This window comes from Pteropus alecto, unplaced genomic scaffold (assembly GCF_000325575.1).
Source record: "Pteropus alecto unplaced genomic scaffold, ASM32557v1 scaffold71, whole genome shotgun sequence".
Classification (NCBI taxonomy): Eukaryota; Metazoa; Chordata; class Mammalia; order Chiroptera; family Pteropodidae; genus Pteropus; species Pteropus alecto.
In genome coordinates, this window is record NW_006433024.1 from 11,521,852 (window position 1) to 11,545,981 (window position 24,130).

Here is a 24,130-nt window from a genome sequence, read left to right on the forward strand (position 1 = left end):
GCAGGGCAAGGCTAGAGCCGTTGGTGAGATGGCCGTAGTGGTAGGTACAGTTGCATGTGTGAGGGATGGTGGCAATGAGCTGGGTGGCTATTTCCAGGAAGAGATCCTGGCTTCCTGTAGCTCCCCACTGCGCCTGGATTCCAAAGCTCTTACAGTTGGCTCCAGTCACTATCTTAGCGCTAGTGGGAACATGAACCAGTTCTGTGGTGAGGCTCTGGGTCTCCACAGGTGCCAGCCTGGGGCAGGGAGTGTGAGTCGGAAAGGCAACGACTGGGTGAGTCACTCAGTCCTTGTAAACTCCTGTTTCTGCCAATCAGTTAGGGAGAAATCCAGACAGTAATGTGGCTCATATCCCACTCTGGCAACCTCAGGGGAGGAACTGGTGCCTGGGCACCAAGGTTGCATCAGGGTCCCCAGAGCTGGGCCTGCCAAAATCCCATTCAGACAAAGTCTATGACTTTCGGTGGTTGTGGAGGGGGTGGCTGCGTGTGAGGTATTCTGGTGAGGCTGAACTCCAAGCGTTCCTTTTCTTTGTCTATATATGTACAGATAATTACATGGCTGATTTGCTTATCGCTAGCGAAATTAATTTTTCTTTTAAGAAGTGCCAGCTGGGTCATTAAAACAGCTCAGCCTATGGTTAATTCTACCCAGCAAGCATTTATTAAACTTAGTTCTGGGGTACCAAGAAAGTAAAAGACAGAGTCTTTTTAGACTGTGAATAAGTGAAGATCTAGGATTTAGATTCCTGAAACAGAAATAATACTAACAAGAGGAAGAACAGCGCTAGCCATCATTTATTGCACACTTTCGCTATGTCAAGCACTGTGATAAATTCTTTACATGTGTTATGTCATTTTATCTTTATGACGGTCCATGAGAAGTGTCCGGTTATTAGCCCTGTCTTACAGGAGGGAAACAAACCGAAGCTCAGGAAGGTTAAATGACTTGCTGGTGTTCACACAGCCAGAGAATTGGTGTTCATATGAACCCAGGCCCATTAGCCTGTGCTTAGTCAAAATATGTTAGACTGTATGTATGTCTGAAAGGTTTTGGGGGACAGAGGGCTTGTAATGGACCAGAGGCCTCAGCAGAGGCAAGGGCTGGAGATCCAACAAGCCCTTGAAAGGCAGAAACACTTGGGATGAGAAAGAAGAGGGAAACTTGAGTACAGGAAGAGTCCTGGCCCTGGCCTCAGAGAAGAGGGGCCTCTAGGGAAGTTTATTTGTATGTTACCTTCTGGTGATGTCTTCTGCTTTGTTTTTGAGGATTCTGACTCCCAACTCCTTCTAACCTGTCTGCCTGATACTTCTAAAGGACCCTGTCCCCCAAACCTTTGGCGCTGTCCTGATCCTTGCGATTCTCCCGAGACTAGCAGGCTCACTCCTGCCCCACGTTTCTATGGTTGCTTTGGGCAGCATCATTTGGAAGAGGCACAAAAAAGTGCCGGTAACAATAACTGCCTGGGACCTGGCTTTCATGTGCTCATAAAGTTGTTTGGCAGGAACTAAGACTTGGAAAGGAGACGTGACTTAACAGTGGGCTTGGGCTGGGCAGACAGAGAAGGGAAGGAGAAAGGGAGCGGGGAGAAGGCACTGTCGTTGCCCCTCTCCGAGGGATGGTGGGCTCTGGAAGACAACGAGGAAACTTTGGAAAGGCACAAGACTTCGGGGAGGAAGAAAGATCCAATCCCCATAACGGAAAGCAAAAAGTAGAGAAGTGGCCAAATATAGTTAAACCACATTGTACCCAGAAACCCTGAGTTAGAGAACAGATACCTTGAACTAGGTGCCACATGGGGGAAGCAAGAAAGTGGCCCTTGGTGGAGAGTGGGGTGAGCCCCCTGCACGCATCTCCTCCTCCTTTCCTTTGTGGGGCAGAGGTCGTTGCTAGGAAATCGTGCCCCTAGTGTTGAGAAAGAGGAGTGCATCTGAGAGCTCTGGGACTTGAGCGCCGCATGCGCCTTTATGCCCCCTCTGAGCATTAGAGACCCCTCTTGCTGGGAGTTGGAGCTTTGGCAGTGTTTTCCCAGGTGAAGGAGGAAGGAAGCAAAGCTCCATCACTGCTGAAGTTAGCATCGATTAATTCAGTTATTTGCCAGATATACACTGGATATCTACTTCCTGCAAAGGCAGGATGCCAGGTAGGCGTGTTTGAGGCTGGCGGCTAGTAGGAAAAGGTTCTATTTTCTTCCAAATTAACCCACGCAGGAGGGGATGCTGCGCAGCCTGAAATTCTTAGTCTATGACAGACTGCCCGTCCATTCATTCAAGAAATATTTCTTGACTCATTGACATAAATTCAGAGCCGAGGATGCCAAGGATCATTCGGAAAAACCCCTTGTTTTTCCCTGGGAGGAAACAGACTCTGAAAGAGAGGGAGGTATGACTTCCCCTCTCTCTAACAGTGTTAGGGCAGGACACTTTTCATACACTGGTCTCTGAAATACCACTATCATCGAGGACTGTAATGATAACTGTAATGAGGACTGTAATGAGGACTGCAGAGGGTGAGCAGGGCGTGGTCTAGTGATGTTTCAATCCTTAAATACTATCTTAAACACTTATGACATTTTTTAAATTTTAATCCACAACATACCCAGTTTGAGTTTAATATTGGAATAAGGAGATATATAGTTCTCATATATAAACCATAAAGCAAAGTTTGATACTCAAAGTGTCCTGGGGTTTCCAGGGCCTCTTGGACCATTGCTGGATCCCTCAGAGTTAGGAGTACCTCAGTTTTAAAAGCCTGACACTCGGCTACTGAACCATATGCTGCTGTGCAGAGTCCTAAGTCCCTAGGAAGTACCATTTACTGAGCACCATTTCTATATTAAGCATTCAGTAAGGGGTTAGCATACGTTATCATATAGAAGCCTCACAACAGCCCTATACACATTTAACACTTTCTTAACTCCATTTTATAAATAAAGAATTTGAAGTTCGGGGAGGTGGGGGAGTTGGGATCCGCCATTGTCTAATATCCCCCACATTAGACTACAACTTCTGTGCTCCTCTGATTTATTACTTTGCCTCTGGCAGACTTTGGATATTGTGTGTGGTTCTCCTACCCTCCCCATCCCTTATGGCCAGTTAACATGAAGCCTGGCATGGGTGTCTTCGCTCTCCTGGCAGGCTGTGGACTTTTGGCTGCCCTGCCCTACCCTGCCCTGGCCTGTTTCTCCCCAGGTTTGGCCACAGCTGTCAAGAGATGCCAACCTAGTCATTTGTTACTAAAATAAGTCCCTTCCCTTATCAGAGTCCAGCTGCCCTTCTAGACATGCTCTCATTTGCAGGCTTGGAAAAAAGGGAGAAACTATTCCTTATCTAAGAGACAAGTTAGGGCAATGCCCTCCAACTGAAAATTAAGAAAGAGGCCCTACACGGGCTCTACGCTGACTCTGCCAGCTTTTAGATGCATTGACCCAGAAGGCTCCCTGGTTCCGTGCTCATTGGAAACCCTCAGCATTTAGCATGAGCTTCAGTAGGGGGAAGTGTTGAGGCCCCAGGGGGTGGGCTGACATCGTTCTCCACAAAAGTCAAGGACCTCGAACTGAAATCAAGGTGGATTTCCAGGTGGCATGTAACCACCCGGGTGAGATTTCAGATCAGCGGGCGTTTCAGATGGCTCCCAGCTGAGGTCCCATCACCTACCTGAGCCTCCTCAGCCTTCCGCCCTGGCTGCAGCTGAGGCAGGGGCGGCAGCTGCGTCTTCCCAGCCCCTCCCTTTTTAGCTGACTCCACCCAGAGGCTGACAGGGAAGTGGCTCTTGTAAAAGCATAAGCGAAGCAGGTGGCAGATGTTGCCAGACAAAGCCTAGGGGATCTTTTCTGCCTCAGAGAGAAATTCTGGGGGCTTGTACAGCAAGAAACTGATGACTCAATTTCCTTTGTGTCTCTCCTTGAATGGGAAGCACGTGTTCTTTAGAATTACCAGGGTAGGCTAATGCCGCCTATCTTAAATTTAAAACCCACTTTTCACTCATGTAGCAAGTTGAAATTTTTCTATGAAAAGTATACTCTCCCAAAGCTGGCCAATAAGGGTTTGGGAAGCCAGCCCGATTTGCCAGAGTAAGGAAGAGGTGCTTTCTAAAGTTTGTGGTTGTGGGTTTGGCCTGGCATGGAGACAGCAATCATGCATTGCAGACTTTCCAGAGTCAGGGTTTTGAATATGCAAACACTCTACCAATTGACACATAGTATATATTTTGACCAAAAGTTTATATATTTTTCTATAAATAAATGCATGGCTTCAAGTGATTAAAAGTCAAAACTCTTGCAAGACTTTTTGCATAAATAAATCCACATCTTCACAACTCTTTAATCAGTCTAATGTCTCATTAAATTGACGTTTGGTTCAGAAAATGTGTACTTTCGAGAAAAATATTTATTATTCCTCTGTTTTTTCATTTCTTGATCACCCCAATATATGAAGTACCAGGAAAAGACACATATTTGATTTTTGCCTGCTAGATGTGGACATACATACATGGTTATGTCTATAAGTAGATGTGCATCTGAATGCACGTGTCTACACATAATGTGGGTCTTGCTCATCAATCATTAAGCATTTATAAGGTGTCTTCTGTGGGAATTAAATGTATGAGATGTGGGCCTTGCATTCAAGAACTTTATGGTTCTACACGTGTAACACAGGACAGTTGCGTGATAGCCTGGCCAGTTTAGATGGTAAGGCTAATGGCATTGTCAAGTTGAGGCACAGCAAGGAGGACTGGAGGAATCAATGACAGAGAGGAGCGGTCGATGCAGACAAGATAGGATTTGAATATATGAACAAGAGGGAATGAGAAAGGGGTGTGTGTATTTGTGTTATCCTGCTATTAATTTACCCACCCTCAAATAAGCTAATTAACTTACTAGATAATATATCCAACAAATGCTTATGCACTGCCTACTCTGTGCACCAGGTGATAGGCACTGGAGAGGGTATTGTCAGGAGCACACAGTCCTTGCCCCTGCATAGCTCACAGTCTAGCCTAGAGTTTCCTGGTAGAGGCTGACTGTGCATCTCTGGCTTCTACATGCTAGGTTCTGGTGGTACATCCGCCCACCTCAGGGGTGACAACAAAAAATACCTTCAGACATTGCCAGATTAGGGGAGGGGTTAAAGTTGCCCCCAGCTGAAAATCCCTGGTGTAACAGGATGGCGGCCATCCCAGTAACCTCATCTGTGACAGTGTGGTATGTCGTTCCGAAAAGTCACCAGTTAATTAGCCTTAAAGCTTCAGAGTGAAATCGTGCAGGAAGGCCTTGTGATTTGGGGGGGTTCATGGAGTGCTAATGACTTTCACACTCCTTTAAGGAGAAACCCTGAACCTGACATAGAATTTCTCTTATCTGTATTCTGCAGCACTGTGGAAGCCCATGACATAAAGGGGGGGTGTGTGTGTGTGTGTGTGTGTGTGTGTGTGTGTGTGTGGTCCCAGAGCACTGTGCTGGTCCACAATTGTTACCAGTAATTGTTGAACTGAAATGAATGTCTGGAATATAGAAATATCTCTATCCATATATATGGCCGCATGTTGGACAGTACACCTGAGATGCAAATATGTTTATGTTTATGCGATGATAATGGTGATGCTGTCTTGCTCAGGGCAGGCCCAAGGAGGGCGTTTGGCTGGCCAGCTGTCCATCGCAGAGCTCATGTTTGGTCTCCCCAAAGAGGGAGATCACCTATCTGTTTGCGGCTTTGGTGGCTGCTTGCTGTGGCTGGGATGTCTGAGTAAGGACAGGGTTACGAGGCTCCTGAGCTGAGAAGGGAGTGGGAGCCAGGCAGGATGATAACACCAACCCTGAAATTTAAGCCTCAAAATAAAACACTCCCCAGCAGCCACCCGCTTAGAGGTCTAGTTATTTTAGAGATGCTGATCTGAGTTTGGACTCCTTGGGTGAGAGGCTCACACCCATCCAGTGCCTATGCCTGCTCTGGAAGGCGGCGGCAGCTGGGAGAGAGGCAGAAGAGTTTCACAGAGATTCTTGCCCTCTTTGTGGGTCTCCTGCAGCTACTAAAGGGGCAATTCTTCAGGGAAGCCTGACATCTGACAGGGAGCCACTTTGGCAATGACGAACCTCTCTGCAGAGCTTACCAAATCTGAAGTGATTGGTAGATGACCCCGCTACCCGTGGATCATCTGCCCAGTGAGACTCGGAGATGGAGTCAAATGCGAAATGAGGGGATGGGTGTTGTGAGTGAACAGAATCTCATGATGCCAAATATCCCCGAGTTTGGGGTGTACTGGCTACCTGAGTATGTTGTCCTGAGGCAGGTGTCCCTCCTAAGTGCAAGCATGGGAGGACAGGTCCCAGGTGGGTGGAGAGAGGCTGAGTCACCAAGGAGGTGATTTGGAAAACTCAAGCCCTAAAAACCTACCTCGAGTCTTCGGCTTTTGAGAGCGTAGATTAATTGGAAAACTCCAGTGGGAAGAGAGATCATTCCCACAGACCAGTAATTTTGAGCATTCGCCGTGGTGTGTCATTGCCAGTCTCCTTTGGCGGTGCCTAAAAGTTCATCTTTCTTTCCCACAACCTTTCCTGAAATTTAGAGCTCTTATACCTTTTGCACTTGCTTCTTTGCAAATAGCTGTATGCTTTTGTGATACCATCACCACAATCAGTAATAATGGCAAACAGCGTGCTAACCATGTGCCAGGACCATTCTAATTGTTTCCTATGTACTAACTTGTTTAATATATTCCTAGTAACATATTTCTATATACTAATACATTGCTATATGCTAACTTGTTTAATCCATATACCAACCTTACGAGGGAGTGCTATTATTATCCCTCTTTTACATATGAGAAAACTGAGGCATAGAGAATTTAAGTAACTTGCCCAAAGCCAAAGAGCCAGTAAGCAATGGAGCTGGCATTCAAACCCAGGTAGCCTGGCTACTGGGTTCACGCTCTTAGTCATTACAGTACTGTGTTTCTTTTAGTATATCAAGATGTCAGGGCACCCCCAGAAACTCAAATGATGACAACTGGTAACGCTCTGGTTGTTTTCATAAAGCCCATTTGGGAATCGGGTGGGGTAGACTCCTAATGTCCACGGAGCTGCTTTTGCCCTCTTTTATCACACGTGGTGTCCAAAGAGGAGCCCGAGACTGCAAAATGAAAAGGACATTGTAACGGAATCTTCTTCCCATTCGTACTCTGAGTGGCTCATTCGTTCCAGTCCCTGGATAGACGTTCTGATCTCTTCCATGTGATGGGAAGTTGAAAAGACTGTAGGACTGAAAGGGATGGTGAATTGAGTTGTTTGTTCATTATCACACTATTACTTGTCGCCTGGATGAAAGGAGAAGGTCGTTGGTTAATATTTCTCTATCATATAGGACTTTGGCTCTTGATTGGACAAAGCTGGGAAATGAGTCAATCAAATAGCAATAAAATTTTTGCCTTCAACTTAAATCTTTGCCTTGGTGCCAGGGCCTTCTCTCCACCAGCTAGCATTAATGAGGGCAGGAGGGAAACTCTGAGAGAGGACGTTGTCAGAAATCAGGCTCCACTTACCAGGGCACGAGGAATTGAGCTAATGCTGGAAGTGTTCTACAGCCCCTTTTCCCAGCCACAACCCAAACCAGATGGCCTGGCTTCTGTAGGGCCCAGCAGGTGACCAATGCATGGGGAGGTGGAGGAAGTGGGGAAGTATTTCCTCTGGGTGTTCTGACTGAGAAACAAACCACCAAGAAGGGAGGAGGCAAAGTCCTCTGAGGACATCTGACTTAATCTGCAGAAAGGGGCCCAGGCCTTTGGCCTGGAGACAGGAATTCATCATAGATTCCCCATCTGTTTCCATTTCAGTGCATCTCTTTGCACTTGAGCAGGTCTACAGTGCCTTCTAGAAGAACCCACACACCAGTCATGGATCTAGCAAGATTCTTTTTCTATTTCTTCTGTCAAAGAGAATCCACCAAGATATTAGAATGATGATGGTAAAGCTTCTTCACCTATGATCACCATTATGCAAATTGAGGTGTCAGGTAGAAACCAACGATTTCACGCAGTCAGTATCTGATCTCTTGCCTCTGGTCTAGAAGGTCGTTTCTGCTCAGGCCCCTGGCCCCGGTCTTCTTACACTTAGAAAGTATTAAATGAGCATCTATTATATGTCAGTCACAACTGTTGCCATTGCTGAGTGTGCTCAGGCCAAGAAGCAGAATCTAACAGAGCTGAGCACCATCTCACAGGCTGCAGAGGCCAGCTGATGTCACAGTTAGCCCCACAGCCACCACTTCCCTGCAAGGGCAGACGAGGGTGCAGGAACCCACAAGAGTGCTCGTCACGCAGATGCAGACAAGAGTTTGGAGAGGGAAGTGACACTGCCATAGAAATCTCCTGCCCAGAAGTTTGTCTTTGCAGTGGATCCTCTGTCGTGAGACTTCCCAGTGTCAGCCTTGGAGGTCAGGTACATCACTCTAGACTTCCCCGAGTGACTTTCACTTTCCCTGTTGTTTCCTGGTTGTTTCTCTCTGACAATTCATAAAAACCCCACAAGCATATCTCTATCTAAAAAGAAGTTCAAGGGATGCCTCTGAGCTGTGTTATGGCGATCTGTTCTCTTTTGCCCTTGAACGTATAAGCTTCTTATGGCAAAGCTCATGCTTTATGTATCTAGTGACATTTTTGTATCACCGTAGTCCCCAACTGTCAGTACAGTTTCCCACATATAGTAGGTGCTCAATAAATATTTGGATAGCTGATCAAATGAATGGAATTTCTAGATTTGGCTAGCAAAGCTCTCTTTACCATTTAACTCTGGTTTACAGGTTCTGACTAATTCTTTTTCACCATTTAAAATTTTTTTCCTGGTCTATAAAAATCTTTTTATTTTAATTTTTCTAGTGCCTCTTGTAGGGATCCTTGAACCTCCTTGAAATTGCTTTGCTTCTCTCTCTCTCCAATTTGAGTGTATCTTTCTTGAAGTTTGACATGTCAGGCAAGGCAGGGGAAGTTTAGGGCTCATTAGGTTTTATCCAGTAGAACAGGGATCTTGATTTCCCATAGGTCTGTCTGCCTCTATGTCCCAGCACTTACTTTCAAATCTAGCGTCAGTTTTAAAGAATCCCAACCCTCGAATCATGTTCTCAGTGACGCTCAGAGAAAAGATGTTGGCTTTGGTCACTATGTTAAAAGGGAAAAAAGGGGAAGTTGTTTCTTTCGATGGTTTAAAAACCTTCCATACAAAAGACCACCCATGTCAACCTAGATGTTTAGCGTGGTGGAATGGACGTGAGGAGGTCTGGTTTTGGAAGAAGGTTGTGTAGGAGGAGGAAGGGCGGTGAAACCAGAGAGACCTCAGGCTAAGTCTCTTCTCTGCCTCCTAACATCAGCCTGAGCTCAGGCAGTTGCACATGTCAAGTTCTAGAACAATGTTTGGCACATCGAGCTAAGTGTCTAGCACACAGAAGGTGTCTCAAGAATAGAAATGGCTGTTATATTTTAGTTTCTCTCTATTAGTGATTCGATATTTGCTCAGCAAATTATTTTACCCTTTTTTGCCTCTAATTTTCCATGTGTAAAATGAGAGGGTTGGATTCTAGTTGATCTATAAAGTCCTTTCCAGGCCTCATGTTCTATAAATCCACCATTCTGTGGGCCCACAAATGCCTAAGCCTCATAAAACTTAACGGAAAGAATAACATGACTATAATGCAGTACTAAAAAAAAAAAAGTAATGCCTGGTTTATATTAAATGTCAGAAGTGAATTATTGAGCCATGTCAGAAACAAGCATATGGACCCAGTTACATCCTAAACTCCAATGGCCAAGAACGACTTCTAGGGACAAGGTACTTTGCTCAGGAGACTCTGCCAAAACCTTTCGACCATTTGGAGTTGGGAAGGTGAAGAAGCTCAGGTCAGAGAAGTTAGCAACATGTCTCAGTCACACAGTTAAAACTGTAAGAAGCCAGTCCTAGGATTACCTGCAGGATCTGAAGGCAACACCTTTTCCTTTAAACTCTGCTTTACAAAACATTGCTATAAGTGTCCAGAAAAGCCAACCTTTGAAGAAAGGAAAAGATGGTGTCTTTCACTTTTAAAGCTCAACTTGGATTTCTCAGCTCCCACAAAGGAACTCTGTGATGTATTGGTGCAAGAGGAATCACAATATTCAGCCAAAACAGTCCTTAGAGAGTGAGCACTAGTATCCTATGGAAAATAACTAGGGTGGCCATGGAACTCTAAAACCAAACCAAACCAAACAACACGCACGCACGCACGCACACACACACACACACTATGGAACTCTAAAACCAAACCAAACCAAACCAAACAACACACACACACACACACACACACACACACACACACACACACACACACCAGGCACTGAGAGAGGCAAGCTTTTCCAATGGTGAGTTGCTGCTTCTACTGAGAACCTTCCAGATTCCCATTAAGATATTTCTTTCTTTTCCATGAAACCAGAGAAGCTCTTGCTCAGGAAAAAAAAATAAAATAAAAAGGAAGTCATAAAGATTGCATATTACTTAGAAGTTTGCCAAAGTTGGTCAGAGACTAACCCCCCTGTCAGGGCTCCATCCTATCAGTCACCAAAAGTCCTTAGTCAGATTACTGTCCATTCTGGGTGTGCCCGTTTCATATCCATCTGAAATCTGCTGGCCAGAAGTTTGAATAAAATCCCAGATGGGTTCAGTTCTCATGTCATACGCAATGCACTCAGTTGTTGCTGGATATGGTCCAGTCGTCTGTGTCACCAGCCAGTCCCATAGACACGGCCTTCTAGGAGAAGCGAGAATCCACACGTACCCAGCAGAGGTTTAGCATTTCTCTGCCTCAGTCATGGCATGACTGTGGGCAAGGTTCTTCCCTGATCAGTTGCCTCTGTTTCCCCAGTGGTAAAATGATGATGAACTTACCGATTCAATCAATGAAACAGTATTGTGTGATGGGCGCCGTGGAAAGAAGTGGGGGAAGAAGACGATCTAGTCTCTGTCCTTAGAGAGCTTACAGTTTGGTGGAAGACAAATTAAATAGATGAGAGAAGTAAACAAGATGACATGTCATCGAGTGCCAGAGATGAGGAAAAGCAGACACCTCTATGAGGGTCAATCGTATGAGACAGCTTCACGGAAAGAGAGGAATTTGAGGATGCGATGAGTGTGGGAAGGAAGATGGGGAGAGAGGGGAGAGGAGAGCAGCCCATGGAAGTGTAAACCATGAGCCGAAAGGTTTAAAGTGGAGGAAATAAGTATGGCTTGACTGGGGCCAGGAGAGGGCCCAGCCTGTCCGGATGAGAGAGTTCATGCTGAAAAACAGTGAGGGGAGAGGGTGGACAAAATGCAGGTGATCAGGTAACACTGGCTCTGTCTTACCAGATTCAATTCTTCTACCTCAGAGTTCTCATAACATCCTGTTCAGACAGTGCTAGACAAAGTTCAGAAGAAAGCCAGCTCCTACATTGGTTGACATAGAACTTTAGCAACTTTGCCTGAGTCGAATAGTGGCAATTTAAGAGAATCCCAATCAAGCCCTACAGCAGCAACAGCAAATGGATTTCAGCCCCTGTAACATTTCCCATTGGTTACTAGAGGCTGCCTGGAGGGCTGTGCTAAGAAACCAAACTTTGGCTCAGCTGCAGAGAGCCCTGTGATCCATTAGTGATGTCTGCCATGGGTGTAATACAGAGGATGTGATCCGAACATATCACACGAAGATCACCACAGTAGAACAGCGGGCGTTTCTAGTTTATGTTTCTGATACTTGCATGTAACTCTGGTCGTTCGGCTATCAAATCTAGTCAGCTAGCCAAGCTGTAGACTCTGCCTCCTTTCAGAATAGAATAAATGCGGTCTCTTACCTAGAGGGAGTCAGTTGCTTGAGCCTTCTCTTATAATTCATTCCCACTGTGTTTTTCCATCACCCCAGTTGAAGTTAGATGCTGGGAGCCAGGAATCTCCTCTGTGCGAACAAGGGCCAGACTTCTTGGCAAAGGGCCCCTTCTCCACATCAGCTTCTCCATCTGCAAACTGAGAAGACAAAAGTGATGCCTCACCCATAGAGGTGATGGGAGGAATTACTAGCTAATGTGAGTAAGGCTTTGAAGATGAAAGGGTTGTATGCACATGTTAATTACAACTTTTATCAGCCCTGGAGCGTCTGCATTCTCAGCTGCCACTCGGGGGCTCTTCGGTGCTTCCCAAATGCAGACAGCAGCAGCATTCCACAGACTGGCCCCGCTGGGTCCCGCTGGTAGTATCCAAGTCAAGAAGGTTGGATTCTGAACTCAGGCTGGCCAGCCTACTATGGCCCACTCAAGTTTCCCACTACTCATCCCCAGGGGAACAAGCAAGCCCAATACCTGGGCAGATAAGATAAGATAGAACCAAGGTATAAACAAAAGGCTCCACCAAGAGTCCCTAGAAATAGCCCCTGGGTGAGATTAGGACACTCTGCTCTAATTCCCACCTTGTCAAAGCCTAATTGTGTGACCTTGGGCTACTGGCTTTATCTATCTAATGCTGCAATACACTGTGAGCCACCTGGGAAATAATCCCTCTGCCTCCCTTAGACCTCTCCACCTTCGCCTGCTGGTGTGAAAGTGTTTCGTGATAGTCTGCAGAAGCACGTGATGTAGAACTACAAGGTCCTATTATTACCTGAAGTAACTTTCACCTTTATCTCTGTCTCTTGTTGCTGGTCGACCTCAATCATTGAAACTGTATTCTTTGGAATGCTCACCAATCTCCTCCCGTGCTGCCATCCCCTCTTGGCCAGTGCTTATCTAGGAAGTCTTGTTATATGCTCAGGCTTCTTAATTCTGCCATTTCCTGAGGCACACAGATGGAGTCAGGCTGGCAGGGGCCCCAGGGTGCCCTGCCAAGTCAAGTCACAATACCCTTTCTAGGGTAACTCAATAAAAGTGCTAGAGGCAAGGATGCGAGGCTTTCAGATGCTTTGCTAGGGCTTAGAAGGTACAGGCTGAGCTGCACTCCTATAGCAGCTCCAAAGTATGAATCCAAAGAAGGGGAAGAAGAGGAAAAGGACCCTGTGTGAGATGTTATTGTGGGCTAGTGACAAAAAAGCCGAAGACGATGGCATATCAGAATGGGAAAGGGTACTAGAAATTACATAGCCTACTTGTTATATTGGACGGGTAAGAGACGGTCATTGCAAAGACTGCAGGTGACTTGCCCAATGTCACACACTAGTCAGAGTCAAAACCTTGGTCTTTTGACTCTCAGTCCAGTGTCCTTTCCTTTTCATTCTTTGAGACGATAAAAGAAAGGGCATTAAGCAAGAGAAGGATGGGATGACCAGGGCAAGAAGACTTGGAATGACAAAGAGAGGAAGATAAAAGGGTACTGGTTTTTTGTAACACGATGGGAAATGGTGTGGATGGAGCTTCCATTGTACTCAGGACTGGTTTCCTGTGCAGTATCTTATACATCCATACTTGGTGTTTGTTTTGATCCTTTTTTGACTTAATGAGTGTTTTGAAACCAGAAGGCCCAATTTAACCTGGCCTGGCTTTCTTTTGCCCACTTCTCTGAGCAATTCTGTGAGTCAAGTCAACAATCAATGGTTTTCAAAGGATTCATTTGTTCATTCAACACATATGTATTGAATACTGATATGTGTCAGGCATTCTGCTAGGCGCTGGGGATACAACTTTAAACAAGAGAGGCACAGTTTCTGCTCTCGTGGAACTTACAGTGTATCTGGGAAGACAGACAGTAAACAACTAATTATACCCTTATTTAATTATACTTGAGGTAAATGCTGGGAAAGAACATAAGATCTTGTGAGAGCATAAAACAAGGAGACGTCACCTGATCTAGAGCACCAGGGAAGGCTTCTTCAGACCCGAAGGATTAATAGCAGTAACTATGTTTGCAGTATCCACACAATTCCTTGGGGGGACTACTGGTTGGACTTTTTAAACCCACCAGCTCTCAGGACCAGGGGACAGTCTGGTGGGTGGGGTCAGAGCTACGCAAGCAAATCCAGCCAAGGCAGCCCTTCTTCTGGCTGCCTCACCCTTAGGCCATCTGAGTAAGAGAGCAAGAGAAGAAAGTTCTACTGAAAACTCTGAAAGCAACTGGTTTATCACGTCTGTCTTGCAATAGACAATGGCGGAAAGAGAACCATGGGAACCTCCAAGCTCAATCAGGCTTTTAGAAGCACGTGTCGGGGCAGCAAAGGAACCCAAACTCTGAGAATCGACAAGTATCCCGTGATACTGGAGTTATTTTAACCTGGGAGGGGGAGGATGTGAGATTCATAATTTACTTGGGAATCTTTAGCATTCAGCCTTGGTTTAGGGCCATATCTCATCCATTTTATTGGAGGTTTCTTGGTCTTATCTCGAGCACTTTGGTGGCTGGAGCTCAGGCCCAGGGTCTCACTGGTGTGTGTGAGGAGGGTGGTTTGCAGGGTGACTTCCGGCAGTCATGCAGGTGCATCTTTCAGGATCAGGAAAGAGAAACAGGCAAGAACCCTGGGGTGTGAATGTCCACTTGCTTGGCTACAAGGACCTCACTACTTTACCTGCTTCGTTGGTGGTAATTACTTAGAGATGACCAGAGTGGACGCTATCAGGAGAGCAGGACAGGTGTGATGAGAAAACAAAACCATCTTTCACATGACCGCATAGATAATAATAACAGTATCTGTCACTTGGTAGAACAGAGCTACCAGCTAATCCAAATGGTCAGTTAGAAACGACTATGTCTTATAAATGAGAACGGATTCAAGGTTATCACGTCAATGATGGTATTACATCTTTTCATTTTCACTCAGATGTGCTTTCTTGGGTCGGAAAAATAGGGATGAAGTTATAGCTATCATGGTTGAACGTAAGCTACAACTTATCAATGCGTTAAACCGTGATGCGTCCCCCATGTAGTTGTCATCTGCCACGTGTTTCTTGCTATACCCATATCAGTGCACGGCAGCTGAATATCTCTGTAAGTAATAGAGTAATCAACCCTCATAAAATGATATCCCCCATAACAAGTATGGAGGCAGGACAATTTCAGAAACTCAGTCATATCATCAAAGACCCAGTTTTCTCCCAGTTTTCTGCCATTCTAGTGTCTTCTTAAAGTTTAGCCCCCTTCATGGCCCGAAATTGACTCCCACTGTTCTAGGATTCCTATGAAAAAAAAAAAAAAAGATCAATATCCAGCACCAGAAGAAGGGATGCTTTTTTACAAACATCTCTTCTAAAAAAGGGAGGAATAGCTTTTCCAGAAGTCTTTAATTAACTTCTCTTTATTTCTCATTGGAAGAAGAGGTCACATTCCATGGAATGCCCACACCCAACCCATCATTGGTAGGGAGTATTCTGACCACGGAGTACTTAAACCAGTCACGATCCACACACTGGAGCTGGGAGTTGGGCCTTCGCCTCCTCTGAAACACAAGTTCGGGCTTTAAACAAAATTGAGGTTCAATTAGAACTTTGTTGCATTGGCAACAACGTCTCTTACAATGAGTAAGGCCCCAAAGGGTGTCTTCCCGCCTGGTAAGGTTGTGGCTTGAGATGCTCTGCAAGGTAAAGGGAAAAAGGCAAAGCTAAGTTCCTGTGTTCCTAAGCCACACCCTCCACTTTCTGAGAAGACACACCTCATGGGGAGAGTTCACACAGGGGACACACAGCAGTTTGAGGCTTAGATGGTCTGTGGCTTAATAATACTCAATACATCATAATAATAGCTATAATTTCATCCTTTTTACTTCCCAACAAAAGCATATCAGAGAATAACCTTAAATCTGATATAATTTACAAGAAATCGTCAATCTTTTGCACACATGAGCACTTTATTATTAGAAACTCATTATTGCAATCCAGCTCAGCACTGCTAGAGCTGCACCATGCATAGGGACCACTAATCTGTAGTGATCCATTTAAAAAGAATTATTATGACCTCGGATGAGCATCTCTTCCTGTAAATTATGAGATGATGACCCCCATGGGAGATGACCGGTTTCTTTTTTCTATACCTACTCCTAGCGTGTTTTACTGTGTGTGTAGTATTTTCCGCTATATCACCTAATCCAGCCCTCGCATTAACTTTGTGGTTAGCACTATTATCTTCCTATACAGGAGAGAAATTGAATGAATTTGCCAAGGTCATATAGGTAATTAGTGCAGATTCAGGATTTGAATCCTAGTTTTCTTCCCCCAGAGCTAAAGTCCATGTCACCACACTATGTTGGCTCACAATGGACCTGACTTACTTTCAAGGAGTTTAGAATGGACTATTGAATTTTATATTAATAATTGTTCTTTCATAAGCAAGAAAACTTCTTCCTAATAGTTTCTTTGAGTCCGAAGCTCAAGTGTCCAGTATCTTAACATTTTATTAAGCCCAAAGATGAACAGGAGAGTTTTCTGGGCAAGTCGCGTGCCTCCATGTAGTTAGCTAAGGAATCTAACAGAAGGGGGGTGAGGGGGAAACATCAGGATTTTTTTGTTTATTTCTTTTCATTCCTACTTATTACCTAAATACCATTAAAAGATTTATAATGACTGCATGCACGGAAGGGAAGCCTAGGGGATGTTTAATGTGGATTGTTTCTTACACAGGAAGGGGGCTGTTTCTTTCAGAATCTAATGATGAAAGAGCTGGAGGAAATGGATTCTGTTAAACCAAAATGATTTATACTTTAGTTTGAGGATGAATTTCCTGACCATGAGTCTTGCTGAGCGTTAGAATGGAGGCTAGTTCCCAATATATCCCTTTAGTTCTCAGAAGGAATGGCGTTGCCTCAGAGAGGCATCTCCAGGGGACAGCAAAAGCCTTGAGGAGAAAAGATTTCCCTTTAAACCAAGTGCTCAGCACCTTGTACTTGGTTGTTGTGCTGTGCTGTTGATTTCTTGAATGTCTGTCCTCTCCCCAGGGCCATCACTTGCACTGGGACAGTGACCTTGCTCAATGCCCTGGTCCCGGTGCCTAGAACAGTACCCCACACATAGGGAGCACTGAATGAAACCTTGTTGAATGAATGAAGTTGGGACTGGGATTGTCTTTTCTGAAGGCCTGTATCCATTTCAATGTTGAGCTGATTTTGTGGGATTGTGACTTACCAAGGTTGTGATCTCCAAATTCAACTATAAAAAAAAATATATACTTTATCTATCTATCTGTCTATCTGTCTATCTATCATCTATCATCTATCATCTATCATCTATCTATCCATTCTACTGGAATAAGAGACGAGTGCTTAAAAAGCAACTAAGAGTTAGCAAGCAGCCGTATCTTCTCCCATTCTCTCCTTCCTCTTTATGGCTGTGCTCATCCCAATTCCCACCCCTTTTCCTTGGCTGGTGTAATTTAAGACAGCAGTCCCCAACCTTTTTGGTACCGAGAACTGGTGCTCCTATGAGAATATAATGCCTGATGATCCGAGGTGAGGCAGTGATGCTAGCGCTGGGGAGCAGGTACCGGTCCATGGCCTGGGGATTGGAGACCCCTGACTTAAGAAAGTCTCTTCCTTGTTTTTTGCAAGGGCACCTAGAGAAGCTGAATATGTACAATGTCTGACCACGCAGGATGGATGAGAAAGACAAAGAAGAAACCTTTTCTTTGCGGGGATGGGAAAGAAGGGATGAGGTTTGGGGAAGCAAGTCTTGGATACTTGAGACTCTTCTTGCTGGGGGCAGAGGGAGAGGCTTCCTGTGGCTCCCTTCCTGGACGTGCTTGGGGCAGCTCTCTCTCAAACAAGCATCATCAGATGATCGCCAGCCTTCCTGAATGACTGTTTCTCAGGGTATAGGAAAAGTACTCTATTATCTGTTTGAGCTTCCCGTTCTTTATATTGTTTGGAAGGCTAAAGTCAACAGCCACTCTTGTATTCTGCATTGTTTGCATTGTCACAGCCTTTGGAAAACTCGTTTGCTTTCTTCTCCAAATGAGCTTTCCACACCCCCTGGAACAGATTCAGAAAAAGGCCTCACCTCAAACAGGCTAGCAGGGGATTGTGTCTCAAAGTCAGGGTTTCTATCTTCTTCTAAAGGTTAGGTTTGAGAGCGTGTAGCCAAGCCACGTAGTTCAGTCTCTGGGTCAGGCACAGGCTATTAACAATGCACAAAGAGGGTTTGAGTTCAGTGTCTCGGGCACTCAGAAAGCAGTGTGTGTCCTGGAGTGAGCCCTGGGTTTGAGTCCTGCCACTCATCAATTATGTAGCTTTACACAATTAACATCTCCAAGCCTCAACTGTCTTATCTTTAAAATAGAATACCAACACCTACCTGTAGGGGAGTGTAAGGACTAACGTGACAGAGTGACTGGTGGGGATTAAGCCTTCATCAGTACCCACTGTGATCTCTGTTGTTGCTACTAGACCTGGGACCTCTCCCTGTACGAGTCAGCCCTCACTTTGTTCCAGCTGCACTTGAGAAAAAGCTACCAGCTTGCCTTTGGAAGATTTTCATTCCATTTCTGGGCAAAGCATTAGTCAATAAAATCTCATTTAATTCAGTAGGGAGGGTGCACCAGAGTGCTGACACCCACATGAAACAACTGTTGCTGAGTAGATAAAGCAGCACGGGTTGTTCCGGAAACCTTGGCTATTGCAGTAGCTCATGAAAGCGAATGGGGAAATGAGCTCCAGGTCCTGTCTTTACTTGCACAATGCCAGTCAGTCTCCCAGGCTGCTTGTCTCAGCAGGATCAGCCTCTTCCTGCCTTCCGTCCTGGCAGTTGTTGGTGGGGCCAGAGGAGGAGATGGTATTTTTCTCCCTCTCAAGTGATGTGTTTCTTTACAATGCTCTTCCCTGGCCTCGGAGGATAGAAGAGCCCTCAGGGGTGGTTTAAGGAAGTAGCTTCCTTCTCATTCGGGAAACTTACAGTTTTCCAGAGCACACATCTTCCCCAGAAACCCAAGCTTGGAATTTCCTGGTTGTGGATGAGAGACCAGCTTCTGAGGGCATAAAGTGCCCATCCATCAGTCACTGGGGTGTTCAGTTCTCTCATCTCCAAAAATACCTTTAATTGCCTTAGACTGCTTAGTTCTGCTCTCCTCTCAAGAAAGGAAGATCTGGCCACTCCCAGCCACACCTCAGAAGTGACTAAGACTTACACCTTTTTACGGGAATGTTTGAATTTGAGTCAGGTTCTCATTTTGCTTTTAATTTCATGAGAGTGTGGCTGTGGACTGTTAGTCAGGCTGAAAGGGGAAATTATCAAAGCACAAATGATTTTTCATGGTGTAAATACATCATAAATGAGAACCTAAGGATCCTTTTGGTATCTGGGAGAGCTGAGGCCAGTCATCAAGATTTTATCTTCCTGTGGGAGAAGGAAAAAGATTAACATTTTTAAAGCACCTGCTATGAACCCAACTCAATGCTAGTGCTTTGCATATATTTATTACCTAACTCCCATAAACTTCTCTTTGAGGTACACACCAAATATCCATTGAATAAATGAATGACTAGATTTCCTCAGAGCCATTTTACAGGCTGAGAAACTAAGGCTTCTAAATATGAAGTAACTTGCCCAAGAATGGCTCGGCTCTTATGTGGTGGGGCTGCTCAATTCTGAGCTCCCCTCTTTTTTTAACATGACACCATGAGTTCCCATTCAGCTTTATGGGGTTAACTCTGTTCTCCCATTCCCAGAACCGGAGACCTTGAAAATTCAAGGCATCCCCTTTCCCAAAGAAATTGGATTTTTTTTCCTGGCTCTGTGAAAACGAAGGACTTTGAAACACTTTAGGACTACTGGGAGTTATCTTCAGGAGGGAGAAGATGGAAATCCCCCTCTCTCCCCTGTGCAGGGGCAGCGGGGCCCCCAAGACCACCAAAGACCAGGGAGTCAGGCACGGTGGGCGTCTGGGCTCTCAGTTGTGCAGGTGGGGACTGCTTAACAGTGCGTCACTGGAGGATTGTCTCACGACTAAAGAATGGTTTGAATTGGCCCGCGATGGAGAAATCCACTGCAGGGAGCAATGCGGCTGCTTGTAGTGATTTAGGAGAAGTCTCTCAGGAAATCAGCAATTCTGCCGGTTTTCTCTCTTAATTAAAACCATTTTTTCCCTCCAGCTTCGTTGGGGGCAGGTTCTAGTCTCTGTGTGCTGGAGGCATTTGTTTGGTGTAATCTGAGAGCAGGATACTGGTAACACTCTCTTGTTTTGTCTATTGTTTCTTTTTGCTGGCCTAGCCACCCTGCTTGATTGGTTCCAGAGTGAAATGCCACAACCCTGGAGGCAAGAGGAGCTACTCAGGTTTCTGGAGTGTTTAGAGAACAAATCACAAAGAGATGTAGACTTTTCCTTCTGGAGGTAGAAACCTAGGTTGGCTGGAGACCTAGAGATCATCAAATCCAGCTTCTTCCTGGAATGATAAACAGAAGCCTTCTCCAAGTACTAACAGCTTATCAATAAGAAGTTTAGGACTAGACCCCAGGTCTCTGGACTCAGCCTAATTCTTTTCCCCCTAAACCAAAGAAACATCTATTAGGGACCACAGAATATATCAGATACTGGGGATATGAAGATGAGTTAGACATGGTCCCAATGGAACCCATCCTGATTATATGAGTTAGTATCTCTTGAGGCAGGCTTCTTCCTAGAATGACGTTTTCTAGATACATACATAGTCTGTCTATCTGTCTATCCATCCATCCATCCATCCACTCGTCCACCCATCCACCCATCCATCCATCCATCCATCCATCCATCCACCCATCCACCCATCCACCATCTACCATCCATCCATCTACCCATCTACCCATCCCCACCCATCCACCCATCCACCTATCCACCCATCCACCCATCCACCCATCCACCCATCCATCCATCCATCCATCCATCCATCCATCCATCCATCCATCCATCCATCCAGTAAGAACATGTATTATGTTGACTAAGAACTCATATACCCAGATAATTAGGCTCCTGGTTCCTAGCTAGAGGTCTTGAGTGGCTGTTACCAATGATGCATCTAGTGGCTAACCAGTTACTTAAGAATTAAGTCAGAGTATGAGGCACTTTGTATTTTAAGCTGCCTTAAATACACTTTAATCTTTGAGGTGATTGGTTAATATTGATTAATACCAGCCACTTTGCTAAGTGTCAGTTACTTGCTAAGTGTTTTAGGTGCATTTCTTAATTTAATCCTTACAAGTACCGCATGAGGTAAGCATTACCTTCACTTTACTAAAGAAGACACTGAGGCTTAACTATTAAGAAAACATGGCCTGCCTAACATTCTACAAGAGCCAAAGTTGGGACTTGGACCCAAGTCTCTCTGTTATGAAATACTGTGAGCATGGCCATTATGCCGTCTTGAAATACCATGGGGGTAAATTGCTACAGTCACCAGTTACCGGTAACTATAAAATAAGAGATGCCAAAGATGCTGGGTGGCCAAGAGATTCTTGTAAGCCTTCAGAGGGCTTTTGAGTGGGCACATCACAGTAGGACTCTGATAAGCTGCTCTGTCATTCTATCTGACTTGTTGTCTCCTGGAAGTTCAGGCCAAGACTGAGAAGGGGCAGATGCACCCCATTTCCACCAACTCTGTACTTGACTTATGACTCAAATGGAATTCTTATCTTAGAAACCGGATCATTCGATTGCCGTAGGCTTTGCCTTCTGAGTTTCCCTCATTTACCCTTCTAAGTCCAAATTCTAGAGACATCTTTTGATGGACCATGGAAAGCAAAAATAAATTCCAAATCTGATTTAATCTGTATGTGTTGACGTGTGTGGGGGATGGGGGAGTGGCAGAAGGCGTATTTCCTTTCACGGGATGTCTGATCTGATCTCAACAGAAGCCCCATTATAAATAAGTAAAATATGCCCATAAGTTAATGGAAGAGTAAGCATCAGACCACACAGACTGCCTGACAAGGCAGCTCCCTGTCATTCTCTATTATAACATCCCTTTTTATGTTCTGTGTAGCACAGTCACTACCTGAAATTGCCTATTTATATATTAATCATTTACTTGTATATTCTCGGTCTCCTCATCTAGAATGTAAGCTCTTTGAGGGCAGGGACCTTGTATGTCTCCCCAGGATCCAGGATCATACTGACATATAACATCTGTATCTTCTAGAAGGTGCTTTGAATTGATTTCTGTGCCACGCCCTAGCAGGGCTAATAGCAATTTGGGAGGCACAGATCAAACAGGAAGAGACCCAGTTGTCCTCACCCTGATATTTCCAGAGCACCTCTCAAATGTCCGTGGTGAAGGGAGCTTAGGCCTTCTCCAGGTGCAGTCTCTTGCTGTTTGATGGCCACTTATTTGAAGGAAAATCAAAACCCTATTTTCTTTGACAACTTCACAGAAGTGTCATTTACAACTTCCTCCGTGTTTAAACCTCCTGGATCTTTGCACGGGCCATGTTCCTTAAAAGCAGGAAGTTATGGTTGGCCCACTCCAGATGAACATGAGATGGTAAAGATTTTGGTCCAAACCCTGTGACTTGAGTCAAATTTGAAAGCTTGTCAGAAACAGAGTTCTCTGGAGCTTGGCATTTGAGACCAGCATCTGCGGTTACAGATGAGATTTCACAGATTGAAAGCTCAGGAAGAGGTGTGAATTGCAAGCTATTAGCTCACGGGGCAATTGGAACTATACTGATCCTGGAAATCTTTTGGCCCAGATTTTTAAAAATTTCTCCACAATCCAGCCTCGTTCTGTGCAAGGCTTCTGCTTGGAGACATTTGTGTTGCTCTTAAAAACACCTGATAGAGAGAGGGATAGTATAAGAAAAGAGAGAGATTGAGTTATTAAAATGTGATCTAATGATGTTTGAGCCCAACAATCAGAATCAGTGCAAATCTATAACTCTCCTTAGTCACTTGCAATACTTGAAAATAAATATTTTATAGCTGCATCATTTCACTGATGATGTATTTGAAGAGGAAAGGAGTAACCAAGACATGATTCTTGTTCTGTCTCAATTCACCTGTAGGTCAGGATTGGTGGGAGGTAAGTTGTAAGTACAGGGCTACTGGCAACCAAGCGCTAAGGCTTATAAATGACTTTCTTTTCTTATAAATGGCATCAAACTCATAGCTATTCCTAGAAAAACTTGCATGCTCACTGGCATTCAGGTAAGATTTTTTTTTGAGTGACAGGGAAGGAGGCCGCTGGGGATTTTAAGGTACCTGGTGCCCATCAGAGTCTGACTGGCGTTGTCCCTCCTATGAACTAAAGTGATGCTATAGGGAAAAGGTTAAATACTATTAAGCTAAAGGATGTCTGACCAGATGCCATCCACCAGAGGTAGGGACCTGCCTACTATCACAGCCCGGCAGAAACCTAACCCATTCATCAAGCTTTTCCTCTTTCCGGATGGAAAAAAGGAGAAAGTCGTCAGCCCTGTTTGGGGGCACTAGCTTCTACAGTTCCAGTGCAGGATGGATTTTTCTGTAAAATCTCCCTCTCTCATTTGGTCTGTTAGTTAGTCCCTTGGAGGAGAGAGTAGTAACCAGCTCCCATCCCCAGCTCTATTTGCATGGCACTAGCAAATATTAACCCAGCAGTGCCCAAATTATACGGCAAGAAGTGTTATTCTGTAACCCAAATAGAGTCTCCCACAGTTCAGCAATTAGAGAGAGGCAGATGTTCGCGTGTGGCAGCTGAGAGAAGGGACGAGGCTGCCTGATCTCCTAATGGTGCAACCTTGGGCAGGTCTTTACCTCTCTAAACCTCAGTTCTCTTGTCTATAAAAAAAGGTTTGATAATAGTATTTATCTCATATGGTTATTGTGAGGATTAAGTGAAATAATCGGTGTGAAGCACCAAGCTCAGACTTCTGAACACAGTAAGTGCTGCTGTATTAGTGTTGATATTACTGGGGAGCCCAGCCAGGGGCTCGGCTATAGGTTCTGTAGGAGCTTGAATGTCCCAACTACATCCTTTACCCGACAATGATCTTGCGTTTCAGGCCCCCGGTGTGACAGTCTGCCTGACGTAAGCAGAGAGGTGTGGCTTCGGTAAACTGAGTCTTTGGCTAACTCACGTCAGAGACCAGGTATCATCTCAGGGTTTGACTCCTGGCTCTGCTGCTTTCACAGTGGGATGTTGGGTCAGTTGTGCTCTGAACCTCACTCATTTCATCTACAAAATGGGAATGATAATTTGACCTCTCAAAGCTGTCGTGGGGATCATATGGTGTAATA

At 45.0% G+C, this 24,130-nt stretch overlaps 1 protein-coding gene across 1 annotated transcript in view; it reads left to right on the top strand.

Moving 5' to 3' along the window:
• Positions 1 to 6,129: 6,129 nt before the first annotated feature.
• Positions 6,130 to 24,130, top strand: part of CD44 (CD44 molecule (Indian blood group)) — a 72,633-nt gene continuing 54,632 nt past the window's right edge. The window contains exons 1-2 of the mRNA XM_025044046.1: positions 6,130 to 6,328; positions 18,117 to 18,161. Of these exons, the coding sequence (XP_024899814.1) occupies positions 6,130 to 6,328; positions 18,117 to 18,161 (244 nt within the window). The remainder of the gene's footprint in view (positions 6,329 to 18,116; positions 18,162 to 24,130) is intronic.